General features: G+C 38.4%; 2 protein-coding genes across 2 annotated transcripts; both read left to right on the top strand.

The window, feature by feature from the left end:
* The first annotated feature begins 574 nt into the window (after nucleotides 1-574).
* Nucleotides 575-1,972, top strand: LOC101304264. The gene has a single exon (XM_004295447.1). It carries the CDS (start codon nucleotides 575-577, stop codon nucleotides 1,970-1,972), a length of 1,398 nt encoding a protein of 465 aa, XP_004295495.1.
* Nucleotides 1,973-10,652: 8,680 nt separating this feature from the next.
* LOC101292777 (MADS-box protein FBP24-like) lies at nucleotides 10,653-12,695 on the top strand. The gene is made up of 7 exons (XM_004293722.1): nucleotides 10,653-10,840; nucleotides 11,395-11,461; nucleotides 11,565-11,729; nucleotides 11,930-11,971; nucleotides 12,084-12,125; nucleotides 12,208-12,457; nucleotides 12,569-12,695. The coding sequence occupies exons 1-7, from the start codon at nucleotides 10,653-10,655 to the stop codon at nucleotides 12,571-12,573; spliced, it is 759 nt and encodes a 252-aa protein (XP_004293770.1). The 3' UTR covers nucleotides 12,574-12,695.
* The last annotated feature ends 1,586 nt before the right edge of the window (nucleotides 12,696-14,281 follow it).

The raw sequence follows: 14,281 nt of genomic DNA, 5'->3' as shown, positions 1-14,281 counted from the left end.
GTGTTTCTTCTATTTTCTCCAGGCATACTAATGCAGGACCTAAATGGCAGAAGTCATTAAAGGTCTATAAGAGACGAGGTAAAGAAGGTTCCAAGGCTCAGGCTTTGATCTGGCATTCAGTAGATGATGATGTGTCTACATGGGATCTTGCTTGATGCATGCGGGCATCAGCAAGATTTGCCTAGCTTTGGAAAGATTATAATTTCTTTCTTATTTGGGATTTGTTTTGTTATTGAGAATCTTTTAAGTTCTAGGTTATTAGGTTTACTTGATCCTAATTGTTTTAGGTTTTCTTTACCTCTCTATATATAGAGGTCTTTTGTAGTCTTTTGTTCTCAGAGTGGGATTAATAAAAGTTTGAGAGCTTTGCTTTCTATTTGGGTTTGTGTGATGCAGCCTACCCTCTGGTGTGATGCCTGAGGTTCTACTGGTGTGATATCAGTAGTTTTCATTCTATCCTTCATATTTCTGTAACCTAATTCCTCCTGTGTTGAAGATATCCAATAAACCCGAGTATTTAAGTTCTTAAGTTACTGGTGCTGCATTATTTTGGCTTCAGAGCCAGGTTGATCCAATGGCTACTCGGTCAGGGAAAAACTTCAGGGGTCGTTTGACTGACAACCAGCGAGATGGTTTGCTACTGAAGATTTTGGAACAACTTGAGTTGATGGACACTCGGGTCAAAAAACTAGAGGATCATGGGAAAGCTTCCGCGACTGATACGACAGAAAAAGGAGAGGTCGACGTTGAGAACAACGACGTTGAGAACAACAACAATATCGACAAAGACGAGCCGGTCCAAGACAAGCAATCTTTGGGGGATTGGGTTAAGGATTTTCTCGAGAGTAGTGGTGAGCACAACAAAGTGGATACCGCTGGAGACATCACGAAGAAAATTAAGGTCGATGTTCCCGATTTCGAGGGGAGGACTGATCCTACAGTGTTTTCAGATTGGCTTGCTAGAATCGAAGAATATTTTGACTGGTACGACATGGATGATGAGCGCCGGGTGAGATATGTAAAGATGAAACTTGTGCTTTTAGCAAAAGTATGGTGGGCTGGTGTCGAGAATGATATAAGGAGGTTGGGACAGCACCCAATTAGTTCTTGGCAAGAGATGAAGGCCAACTTGCGAGAGAAATACATGCCATCGAATTACCTTGACAAACTATGCGACCAACTCACTGCTCATAGGCAAGAAGACATGGCAGTATCGGAGTACATGCAAAAGTTTGATGAGCTGAAGACAAGGAGTCAAATTGTAGAAGACCCAAGACAGACTCTTGCAAGGTTCAAAGCTGGGTTGAGGCCTGATATAAGGAGAGAGATGATTCGGCATCCGGTCTATAGTCTAGAACATGCTTTTCAGGTTGCTCTGGATTTGGAAGAATATTTGGGATACACCAAAGTGAAGAAATTTGGAGGTCAAGGTAACGAAGTCGTTCAAAAGAAAAACTTTGAGATCACTGGCAAGGCACGGCCAGGAACAACTCCATTGTTCAATCGAACACAAGATTCCAAACCTTTGTCTTCAAAGACCGCTGACTCAAGAACTTGTTTCAAGTGTGGGCTAGCAGGTCACATGGGATACCAATGCCCACAGAAGAATCTGCATATGGGGAAGGAGCAAGAGAAAGAAGCAGAACAACAAACAGCGGATGCTAGCTTTGACTATGGAGAATATGTTGATGATGACCTTGAGGAGGAAGGCTTAGACACTTCGCTTATCTCTGTCGTTAGGCGTATTTTGGCAGCTCCTAAAGTGGAAGAAGAGGATTGGCGTCGAACTGCCATTTTTCAAATGCTAGTTCGATGTGGGGACAAGGCACATAAGTTAATCATCGATGGTGGTAGCTGTATGAACGTTGTCTCGAGTTCAACGGTTGAGCGCCTTAAGCTTCCAACACAGCCTCACCCACAACCATACAGGGTAGCGTGGATTGATAGCACTCAGATTCCAGTAACTCAATGATGTCTTGTTTCGTTCTCTTGTGGTGACTACACCGACTCTATTTGGTGCGATGTAATCCCCATGAAGGTAGCCCACATTCTCCTTGGGAGACCATGGTTGTTTGATCGGGAAGTGTACCACAACGGGAAAGAAAATACATATTCTTTCCTATTCAACAAAAAAAAAGTGATTTTGAAGCCGATGCAGACTGCTGAGTTGGAAAGGTACAGAGGCAGGACACCTAAGGATGATGTGAGCAAAAGGAAGCCTCTACACATTCTCACAAAGAAGAAATTCCAAGAAGAGAGTGAAGAAGCTAGAGTTGTATATGCCATAGTGGACAGAGAGGTTTCAAGAACCGCTAATGTCACTAATTCACATGCAACGGGAGAAAATCCGGAAATCACTAAACTGCTGAACACCTTCTCAGATTTGACTCCAGAAGAATTGCCGAATGAGCTTCCCCCAATGCGCTCTATTCAGCATGCCATAGATTTTGTTCCGGGTTCACAATTGCCTAACCTCCCAGCCTATCGCCTGAACCCAAGTGAACATGCGGAGCTCAAAAGACAAGTGGATGAGTTGTTGTCTAAGGGCTTTATTCGTGACAGCCTCAGTCCCTGCGCTGTCCCAGCGTTGTTAACACCAAAGAAGGATGGTAGTTGGCGCATGTGTGTTGATAGTCGCGCCATCAACAAAATTACTATCAAATACCGGTTCCCTATTCCACGGCTCGATGATATGTTGGACATGATGGCTGGTTCAAGTCTGTTCACAAAGCTGGATCTCAAAAGTGGCTATCATCAAATAAGGGTTAGACCGGGAGATGAGTGGAAGACCGCTTTCAAGACAAGGGATGGGTTGTATGAGTGGTTAGTGATGCCATTTGGACTCTCCAATGCACCTAGTACATTCATGCGGTTTATGAATCAGGTACTACAACCCTTCATTGGTCGTTGTTTGGTTGTCTACTTTGACGATATCTTAATATACAGCAAAGACATGGAAGAACACCTCAATCACCTGAGCCAAGTCATGAGAGTTCTTCGCAGAGAGAAGTTGTACCTAAATCTGAAGAAGTGCTCTTTCATGAAGCCAAGTGTTGTGTTCTTAGGTTTCATTATTTCGTCTGATGGTGTTGAAGTGGACCCAATTAAAGTTAAAGCAATCGTAGATTGGCCAGTTCCTAAGTCCTTACAAGAGGCCAGGAGTTTTCAAGGTTTGGCCACATTTTACAGACGCTTTATCCGGAATTTCAGTACAATAATGGCACCTATTACTGATTGTTTGAAGGCTGGACAGTTTCAGTGGAGCAAAGCAGCTACTATTGCGTTCGAAGAAATTAAAAAGCGGATGACACAAGCTCCAGTTTTACGTCTTCCTGACTTTCTAATAGTGTTTGAGGTCACGTGTGATGCATCTCACGTCGGAATTGGAGGTGTGTTGAGCCAAGAAGGGCACCCCGTTGCTTTTTTCAGTGAGAAACTCAATGAAGCTAAGCAAAAGTATTCAACCTACGACAAGGAGTTCTATGCCGTAGTCCAGACCCTTCGGTATTGGCGATATTACCTTGTTCCCAACGAGTTTGTTCTATTTTCTGATCACGAGGCACTCAAGTATATCAATTCCCAACAGAAGCTCAGTCACCGACATGGTAAATGGGTCTCCTTCCTACAAGAATATTCTTTTGTTATTAAGCATAAATCTGGGGCTGAAAACAAAGCTGCTGATGCACTCAGCCGTGTGACTTATCTCCTGTCATCGACTGCCTTCCAGGTTGTGGGATTTGATTTACTTAAACGAGATTACTCTTCATGCAAGGATTTTGGCAGCTTGTATGCTGATCTTGCTGCGGGGCAGGGAAGGGAGCATGTTAATTTTTCCCTCCATGATGGTTACTTATTCAAAGGAACAAGGTTGTGCTTGCCTAACACCTCTGTTCGTGAACAAGTGATTTGGGAATTGCACAGTGGTGGTGCAGCAGAGCATTTTGGCAGAGACAAGTCAATTGCCATAGTGGAAGACAGGTTTTATTGGCCAAGTTTAAAACGAGATGTGGCCAAAATCATTTCTCAGTGCCGGACCTGCCAGGTTTGTAAAGGTAGAAAGAAGAATACTGGGTTATACACTCCATTACCGGTTCCGCATGAACCATGGCAAGACTTGAGTATGGATTTTGTTCTTGGCCTACCAAGGACAATAAGAGGCAACGACTCCATTTTTGTCATCGTTGATCGTTTTTCCAAAATGGCTCACTTTGTTCCCTGTTCCAAGACTTCTGATGTTGTTCACATCGCTACACTTTTCTTTCGAGGTGTTGTTCGACTTCATTGTTTACCTAAAACTATTGTGTCAGACCGTGATGTGAAGTTTACTAGCTACTTCTAGCGTACTCTTTGGAAGCTACTAAACACCAAGCTGCAGTTCTCCTCAGCCTTCCACCCACAAACTGATGGGCAAACAGAAGTTGTTAACTGCAGCTTGGGTGAACTACTTCGTTGTTTGGTTCGTGATCATGGGCTTAGTTGGGACAAGGTCCTCCCTATGGCTGAGTTTGCCTACAATAGCTCAAAAAAACGAACCACTGGTTGTAGTCCTTTTGAGGTAGAATCTGGTTTACTCCCACGGAAGCCAATTGATTTGGTTCCATTGCCACTTGCGGCACGACCAAGCGTTGAAGTTGAGTCATTCAGTAGCCATATTCGGGATATTCATGATGATGTTCGGCGAAAAATTGCCTTGAGTAATGACGGTTATAAAGCACATGCTGATTTACGGCGGCGTTTTGTTGAATTTAACACCGGTGGCATGGTTTTGGTGAGCATCAAGCCTGAAAGATACGCTAAAGGAATTTCAAAAAAGCTTCATCCTTGGACTGCTGGTCCATACAAAGTTTTACAAAAGATTAGCTCTAATGCATATGTACTGGACTTGCCTGCAGACATGGGTATCAGCAATGTTTTTAACATTGAGGACCTCAGCTTATATCTTAGTTCCAATGAGGAGGCAGCTGCCACATCTATTGTTCCATTCCCACGTCCACCGTGCCCTCCTGACACCATAGAGGATATTGTTGACCATCAACTCATATCCACCAGAGGAGGTGGTTATCAAAAGTATCTCATCAAGTGGACGAATCGTCCACTTTCAGATTGTACTTGGATTACTGATGCTGAGCTGCAACAGTTGGACCCTGATCTGTATGACAGATTTCATGCTTTTAACTCGCCAGGGTCGAGTTCTTTCAAGCCCGGAGGAGATAATGCAGGACCTCCGGGCTTGAAAGAAGCCATTAAAGGTCTATAAGAGACGAGGCAAAGAAGGTTCCAAGGCTCAGGCTTTGATCTGGCATTCAGTAGATGATGATGTGTCTACATGGGATCTTGCTTGATGCAAGCGGGCATCAGCAAGATTTGCCTAGCTTTGGAAAGATTATGATTTCTTTCTTATTTGGGATTTGTTTTGTTATTGAGAATCTTTTAAGTTCTAGGTTATTAGGTTTACTTGATCCTAATTGTTTTAGGTTTTCTTTACCTCTTTATGTATAGAGGTCTTTTGTAGTCTTTTGTTCTCAGAGTGGGATTAATAAAAGTTTGAGAGCTTTGCTTTCTATTTGGGTTTGTGTGATGCAGCCTACCCTCTGGTGTGATGCCTGAGGTTCTACTGGTGTGATATCAGTAGTTTTCATTCTATCCTTCATATTTCTGTAACCTAATTCCTCCTATGTTGAAGATATCCAATAAACCCGAGTATTTAAGTTCTTAAGTTACTGGTGCTGCATTACATACATTCCAAGTACACTAAACCAGGTAATGAATGTTGAAGCAGATATGCTACGGTTAACTAGTGGTGAGGACACTGAAGACATGTACTATAAAACTATAAGGACTAAGGCATGCTCTTTCTAGCGTCCCACGATCTCCGTCTGAGACCGAATCAGACTCTGGTAGTGATGAAAAAAACTCATCAACTGATTCATATTCCCTATCTGGAATCAAGGCAGACGAACCTCTTGGTAAAAAAGTTGCTAGAAAAGAACACAAGAAGAAAGTCAAAGAAGAGAAGAGAAGAGGGAAGCTCGAAAATACAAATTGCCAAAGGCTGTAAAAAAGAAGAAAAAAGTTGTCCAGAGGCAGAAAGACTTAGTAGTTTGTTGGGATGGGGACTGATGGAGAGATGCAAGCAGTTTGGTATCAATTTATGGGGTAAGTTATTAACTTCTTGCTATTAGTATTTTGTGAGGACAAAACTCTTTTTATTGTTAGAATTTGAGCCTCTACTTTGTATTTTGAACAAAATATGATCAAAATCAAGTTGTTGTAGCAAATGAGGCAGAAGAAAACTCAGTTGAACTTTGAAGCAAAACTTTGCAGCTTCTATTCTTACTTCTGGAATTCTTAAAGATTACACAGCAAACTTACCTCTTATATAGGGAGCAACATAACCTAAAAATATCTTAAAAAGTAACCTAATTAACTAGATTATAATTGTACTTTAGATACAAAATATCTAGGTAAGATTGAGTGAAGTAAACAGTAAACCAAGTGGGAGAAATATCTCACTGTAGTAAAAACTTCAGCTTCCATGCAGCTAAGTATTCATGCTGCTTCCCAGTACGTTGACTAAGGAAAACATTAACTTCAACATTTATGTGCTTTGAGAATGATCAGTCCAATGTATCATGTATGTGTTAAAGTAAAACCAAGTAATTTGAGGGAAAAAATAGACCATAGGTTAATATTTGATATTTTTCAATACTTGTGTTTAAGTTATGTGGTGAAGTATATAATTCATATTTTTGTTGTCAAAAACATATGAACTTTTGATGTACTAGTATAATCGCATATAGAACTATGATCAGGATATATAAAACAAATAAGCAGCAGGAATCGCATGCGTTATTCTTTGAGATTATATAGTGATCGAGTTCTCTGATAATTACCAAGTGCATTCAGAAAAATGAATACCATAGTTAGTCTCCACATATATTCAGAAAATAGTAGTTATGTGCACCCTGGTTAAAAGATCACAATTTTCGTTGCTGCTTGTATTCTATTTTCCTTTAAACCACTTCATCTGGATCTTACTAGCTAGTTCCTGGCTGGTATTGCTGACATGAAAGGAAGTGCATATATATCTCGGCTCAACATGCACAACATGATGGTTCCTGGCCATTGTGTAAAAGGAGCCCTTTCCCGGCCTTCATCACTTGTCGATAGAGCATAGCTTGTCTATCAAGTTGTCATAACCAGATTGGTATCATAAGCCAACCAACTATGGGTAGAAGTAGAACATAACTCAACTCCCCTTGTTGTTGTAACATGGCACAAAAGTTTGATCAACTGTCTCATCAGCTTACTGCTTGTGCGACTCCAATCAGTAAACATATATAGAAGCAGGGATTTTGTCACGCACCCTTTCTTGTATTGTTCATTAGCATATGAAGCTAGCTTTTCGTGACATGATTTCATCGATCCGTCGTTGTTTTTCGATGTTTAGCTGTTAGGATGGCCAATACTTGCCGATCGTAAGGAAAAAAACCTAAAAGTACATAGAAAGTGAATAAGAGAAATTAAGAAGTAATGTTTGGTTATTTACAGCATCTCAATTAGAGATGATTATATTAGTCCAACATAGTCATTCCTTTTTGCAAAACCAAGAGTCTTAAGTACGTCTATATATATATAGTTAACCACTATAATTCTCATTTTATATACAATTAGGACACAGCTATTAATTTCTTAACATTATCAAAGTTAAAGCACTCTAGCTGTTTTGGAGCTGTGAAATCCATGTGAAGAGACTGCAGCAATGAAGTGGACGTGCAACAGATTAATTCTAGTTTCGGCAAACCTCCAAAGCATCACAACTCTTTGTTTCGTTCATATCCATTTGAGGAACTCATGCCAAGCTTTAGCCTGCAGATGAATAATGGAGTCATATCTGTCAATTTCACCTTTATAAAAACGATGTCAAATCGATCATCATGACCATGAGCTAGATTTTAACCAGGAATGAATGCATATGGTGGTAAATTGATTTGGTTGAAATTAAGGTACATAAAGGCAAGAGGACCCCTCTGATGGATGAATCTGATCTTCTGCAGAAACCTAGCAGAAGAAGTAAAGAGATCATATTCTCATTGCATGCACAGAGAGAGAGTGAAAGAGAAGGCTTTGGACTTTGGCTGCAGCTAAAGCTCTGGGGGCAAAGCGCTTCATTATTTGTAGGGGACCAATAAACCAAACAAGAAAATGATCAAACCCATCCTATGCCCTAATTTGGAAGTTCCTCACTCTGGGTTCAACTAGGGTTAGGGGTTAGTGTTCAAAGTACTATTATACCCCTCACAGACACTCCCTCAAACTCAAGCAGCTGGTTTGCAATTTGAGTTTCTATCAAACATGTAGATGCATTATCACATGGTTTTTTATTTTGTTTTTTGTATTTAACTAATAATTTCTTGACCTATTCTCAGAATATATAAGAAATGAAGAACATAATCCCGAATTTATTATGAAACAGACATATACATTTGCTCAAATTCTTACTTGATTTTCTGCTATTACCCGAAGAATCCCAGACAGTAACCAAGAGTAGTGATAAAAAAGATGTAAGAAATAGAAAGAGTTGTTGGATTACTTGTTCTATGTATTCTTATGGTCAAAAGCTATACACAGAGTTCTAAATATATATATATATATATATATATATATATATATATATATATANATATTCGCAGGAACACATTTTTCTGGGGAAATGGGGGTTTAACCGTATAGGAGTGTCACTTGCAGACTTAATTAAGGGATTAATTTCCAATATATATCATGCTTCATGAGTAAGCTCGCCATATATGTAAATTAAGTAATTGATTAGCAGTTTTAGCACTAATAATACCCGTCTTAAACGTAATTAGGGTCATAGAATCTGATTTGTGCACTCTCTATAGTAGTGCAATCAAAAGCGTGTTGGGGCCAAACCCTTCATCATCGATCTCTTAATTTGTCTTTACTGTCTCTCACAACGTAGTTTCGAGGCTAGCTAGGGTTTCCAAATTTGGCAAAATTGATAAAGCTGCCTTTTGCTGAACACAAGGGTGGCTGGAGTGGTTAACAGTCGCAATTCTTAAACAGTAGTCTATGTATTCAGTCTGTAAATGCAGATCTACCCACCACTGCTAAATTCATCATTGGCAGCATGCATGGAATTACAGTTATGCCACTAGCAGTACTTGCACTCTCTGAAGCCTATTACGGCTAATAATCACAGTATTTACTAGTTTTTCTGGGATCATATATTTAAGTTTTGGACCATAATATTTTGTACATAATGTTGACGTATCACAGACAGAAAAATATGTTTCTTGCAAGAACAAGTGATCAACATAGAACTACTATACACATTGCTTATTTTTCGACTTACAAATTTTGAGTCGTAACGATTTTCTATCACTTCTATCGTTTGCTACATCAACCGAAGATCGATATAGTTTCTGCAACAATAATCCAACCTAGCTTGCCGAAACCATGTACGACAACGATAGAGTTTTACGGATGTGCTACTGAACGTGTGGTTGCTAATTTCGGTGTTAAAAGTAGCTAGTGCTATAATTTGGTTGTGTTGTCTGATGACGAATCATTTGTCATCAAAGATTCACAGCATTAGAGGTAGATAAAGTTGCTAATTACCATTTTGATGCGGGAAGTTACATACATTATTAGAAGGTGCAGTGTGAAACTAAACATAACCCCAAAACATGAAGGGTTTATAAGGCTGGTTTAGCTATAAAAGCACCAAGGGAAGTGTCCGGACTTGGTTCAAATATTCTTTTTTTCCTGATTAATCAACGTAAATTCTTCGATAAAATGTTCAAAAGGGGATGAACAAATAATTTCCTATGCCTGGTAATTGATGTATTGTCGCATACAAATAATTTCTGAGCTGTTTTTTATCCCAAGAGTATTACTGCAGTACTTCAATCTTATAAAACAAGTATTAACTCATTTGAGCATGCAGTACAACTTTCAGTGATCACATTCAAAGAGAGACTTGTGGTATTTACGTAATAACATGGAAAAACACGGGCTATTGACGTACAAGAAAGTATCTAAATATAGAGGCTTGATTCAGATGGTTATGATTCACTCTTGTTGCCAAAACCTGAAAATCCCAGCCTCCAACAAGCAAAGCAAAGCAGGAACAGAAAAGAGGTAAAAGGAATATGTCTTCAAGCTTAGCCTTCTCTTCCAAGATCTTCCTTCCTTCTATACATCTCAACTCTATCTCTCTGCAGTCTCTGTCTACTAAGAAATCAGAAATGGTTGATTTCCATATCTGTGTCACCATTAGGGTTTTTAGAACATTAGCTATAAGCGAGGTTCACAGTTCTCATGATTACTATGAGCTAGCTCTTTGTTAGTTTCCAAATTTCCATCCTTTATATACAATTAGTTTCTCATTTAATTTTCATCCAACAAAGTATGAACCTTTACCCCTTCCTTTACCCTCTCTTATATATAGCAAATTATTTAATAATTACTAATTATTGAACCCATCTTTGCAGGAGTACATTAAATTTCCAGAAACTAATTTTTGGGGTTCTAACATTGTTTCCTCTGTGGATCAATCAGGGAATTGGGCACACTGAGAAGAGTAGAGGCCCTTTTGTTGTAGCAGGTTTTTGATAAGAATTGCATAAATGGGTAGGGGAAAGATAAATATTTCAAGGATAGAGAACAAAACCACAAGGCAAGTGACTTTTGCGAAACGCAGAGCTGGGCTTCTGAAGAAGACTCATGAGCTCTCTGTGTTGTGTGATGTCCAGATCGGCCTAGTCATCTTCTCAAGCACTGGGAAGATGTTTCAGTACTGCAGTGACTCAACAAGGTTCTTGATCTCATACTACTTTATTTCTTATACAATTCTCATTTTCCTCTCTTTGCTTTTATGGGTTTTCTGTTTCTTGTTCTTCCTTAATTTTACAGCATATTTAGTTCCATCACTTCCATGTAATGGTTTTGCAATTTGTTTCAACTTTCAGTTTCCCAAAATAGGTTTTGTTGTTTTCTCTTTGTTTTTCTGAAAGCACCATATATAGGTTCACTACTCTTGCAGTTCACTATCTTTGATTTTCAGTTTCAATTAGAGTTTTAATCCATTAATTTGGCCTCATCAAATTTGACCAACGAGTTGGCTTTTTGATTTGATTTGGTTAGATCTGGGGAAATCATAACTAGGGTTGAACAAATGCACATATATATACGTATTTGTTCAGACCATGTACATATCTTTTGTACAAGAAGAATACCTTTTTATTGGTCTGAACAAGTGCATATACATATACATGTAGTTGTGTTTGATTGTTGCATTGCATCTTTTTTCAGTAGAATATTTACGTACCTGGACAATTTTGTCAGTAATTTGTTCTTATGTTTTTATAGTATGGATGACATGATAAGAAGGTACCAGTATTCTTCAGGGACTCGTATACCACAACACAGTGACGCGGTATGTAATATACATGTACTGTACCTCAACTCATTTCTGTACTGAAATATTGTCCTAGTTATTAAATTGCAGAACTTAGTTAACCTCAAATTAATGTGCATAGGATATTCTTAATGCTGAGATAAGAAAAATCAGGAAAGAAACTCAGGACCTCCATCTGAGCTTGCAACGCTACACCGGTGAGGATCTGAGTTGTGTGCGATTTGAGGATTTGGAGGAGCTCGAAAATCGGCTAGAGGAGTCTGTCAACAGGGTTAGAGCTAGGAAGGTACATATTCTCTACTGGATTAAGAAAATAATGTGCTACCGCTGGTTTCATATAACACTACTCATCTTGATGCCAGCAATCAAATGAGATACACATGTAGCATTGCTTGTGCTCTCGTTTATTATTACACATCTTATGTTTTCCAGGCCAATTATTTCCTTTTTCTTTTCCATATGTAACTTATTAATTTGGGTTTGCAGTTTGAGATCTTGCAACAAGAGGTTAACAATCTTCGCATAAGTGTATGTAACATTGAGAAACCCAGATCTCGATCTCCTTTTCTTGCTAGCTACCATATTTTAATTTCAACTAATGATGTTTGTCTTGATTTTCTCTACATGTATATGTAACTAGACTAAACAGAGGGAGGAACAGAATGATGAACTATGCCATCTGGTGAGTTGATTCATGTTTCAATGAGTGGTTAACATGAAGTTGCTTATGTATGGTTAATTGATGTTGTGTTTAACCAAAATAGATCAAGGAGCATCAGGCTGCAGTCTTTACTCATCAGCACCACTATCAGCAGCAAATGGGAATGGAACCAAGATCTGAGGAGCATCGACAACTAATGGAGCAATTCCCATTCTGTGGTGAAGAACAGCCTTTGCTTCAGCTTGCAACTACGTCCATGCAGCCTCAGTTTGCAGCTTACCCGGCTAGTTCTAGTTCTCTCCCACCTAATCCACCACACCTTCACGAGTTCAGTCTCAACACCCCCATCTATGGTATAACATAAATTTAACCCTATATGCTAATTCCCATTTAATCAATCTCACTGTAAATTTCTAGTGATACATATTGCAGCACTAGTAAAATTTATATGTGTTCTTTTGCAGAGTGATGATAATAATTGATCGATGATAGTGGCTTCAGCTTGCTCGGATGCATCAAGTACAGCTGGGATTTATGGCTCTGCAAATTAGTGAATTACTTTAAGGCTTTAGTATGGACTTATATAATTAAGAACCTAAGAATATCATCGATCTCCTTTTGTGTTCTTCATATTTATGTAGATTTCCTTTACTCTAGCAAAAGTGGATGTTAATTCCTTTGTTATATATATGCGATAACTACTTAATTTTCATAGCTAGAACCAAATCTACATAATTTCTGATTTCATTTCTGCTCGTATGATCTAAGAAATGTAATCCTCTCCGTTAATATTAATCAGTTTTAACTATAACTAATATATAAATTTATGAATTGTTACGTGATCATATTGGTGTTAGAGTGATGCTTCTGGACCAACATATATCCCAGAATCCGACACCAAAGAATGGAACCACAATCTTGACCCGATCCATGGTCCGGTTCAGTAGATTCGGATCTTAGTGCATAAAGCCATGAACTCCAACAACCTGATTGATGACTAGCTTACACAATCATTCTTGATCTCGGGCCAACATCAATCGACATTCAAATGAGTGATACTTTTCCATTGTTGTTCTATAATATGCATAGTGTTTTTTAATGTCGAAATCTTGACATTCACTTGTTCCCCTTTCATTTATAAACTTTGGATGGGATCCATGATCATGTTGCCTTGATTACCAAGAAAGAAAATGATACCAAAATGATCAAGGAGTGTTTTTTGTTTTGTTTTGCCTTGCCGCTACCTTTCCCGATTTAAGCATATCATTAGCTTAAAACATTTAGCACTAAATTTGACATGGAATGTGTTTGAAAATAGACATTAGGATGGTAGATATGTTTTTGTTGTTGTTTGAATTAAAGAAATGAAATCAATTCATGTTTCATCAATAATATACAAAATAACGCTTATCTTTAGAGCGTATACCGGATAGAAGAAGTCGATTACAAGTCTGTAAATCCAATATCATCCTTGTGAGTCACAACGTGCTAGCTAGGGGTATGACCAAAACTTAGCTTCAGCCCAAATCTATATATATATACTAAGAAAAAAAAAAAAAAAAAAACACCAAACGGCCAAAATGGCATACACTATTAACCTAAGTTCTTTCGTATTTTATCTTCTTACATGGAAAACCTAATCTAACGAAATATGTAAAAGATGTAACAAAAGTTTGGAGCCACAAATACATCTACAAGACTACAATGAATCCTTGTACCTATAGTACTAATTAATGCGCAATAGACTAAAGTTATACGAGCCCTTGAAACGTCCCTTTATTCTATCAAAGTAATTTTGTTTCTTATTTAGTCACCAAATTAAAGATTAACGATACAAAAGTAATTACCAAACAAAAAAAAAACTCTATTGAGGGAAGAACTAATTTGAAGTGAATAAACTCACCCTTATGAAACACATAGCTCTTGATCTTCATCTTAAACTCTCGAGATTTAAACCTTAGCAAACTTAGGTTTTAGCTTTCCAATATTTCTTTCTATTGTTAGAAATAAGTGAACGAAATTTTGTAATGAATGAAATTTTGTAATAAATAGTGCTAGCATGCCACATCCTCTACTTGTCCAAACATTTGACAAGGGAAGACAAATATCCCATGCCATTCTAACTTGAATATCAATAAATTTGCCGTATGACTTTTAAGTCAAAAAAAAAAAAAAAA

This window comes from Fragaria vesca, linkage group LG3 (genome assembly GCF_000184155.1).
Source record: "Fragaria vesca subsp. vesca linkage group LG3, FraVesHawaii_1.0, whole genome shotgun sequence".
NCBI lineage: Eukaryota > Viridiplantae > Streptophyta > Magnoliopsida > Rosales > Rosaceae > Fragaria > Fragaria vesca.
Note: the sequence above shows the minus strand (reverse complement) of the source record. Positions and strands in the feature narration are given on the sequence as shown.

Bases quoted from the DNA above. Each gene is read 5' to 3' on its own strand.
- LOC101304264 (XM_004295447.1), top strand. From the start codon at position 575: ATGGCTACTCGGTCAGGGAAAAACTTCAGGGGTCGTTTGACTGACAAC.
- LOC101292777 (XM_004293722.1), top strand. From the start codon at position 10,653: ATGGGTAGGGGAAAGATAAATATTTCAAGGATAGAGAACAAAACCACA. The intron at 10,841-11,394 runs GTTCTTGATCTC...ATGTTTTTATAG, and splicing joins TACTGCAGTGACTCAACAAG to TATGGATGACATGATAAGAA. The intron at 11,972-12,083 runs GTATGTAACATT...ATATGTAACTAG, and splicing joins TTAACAATCTTCGCATAAGT to ACTAAACAGAGGGAGGAACA.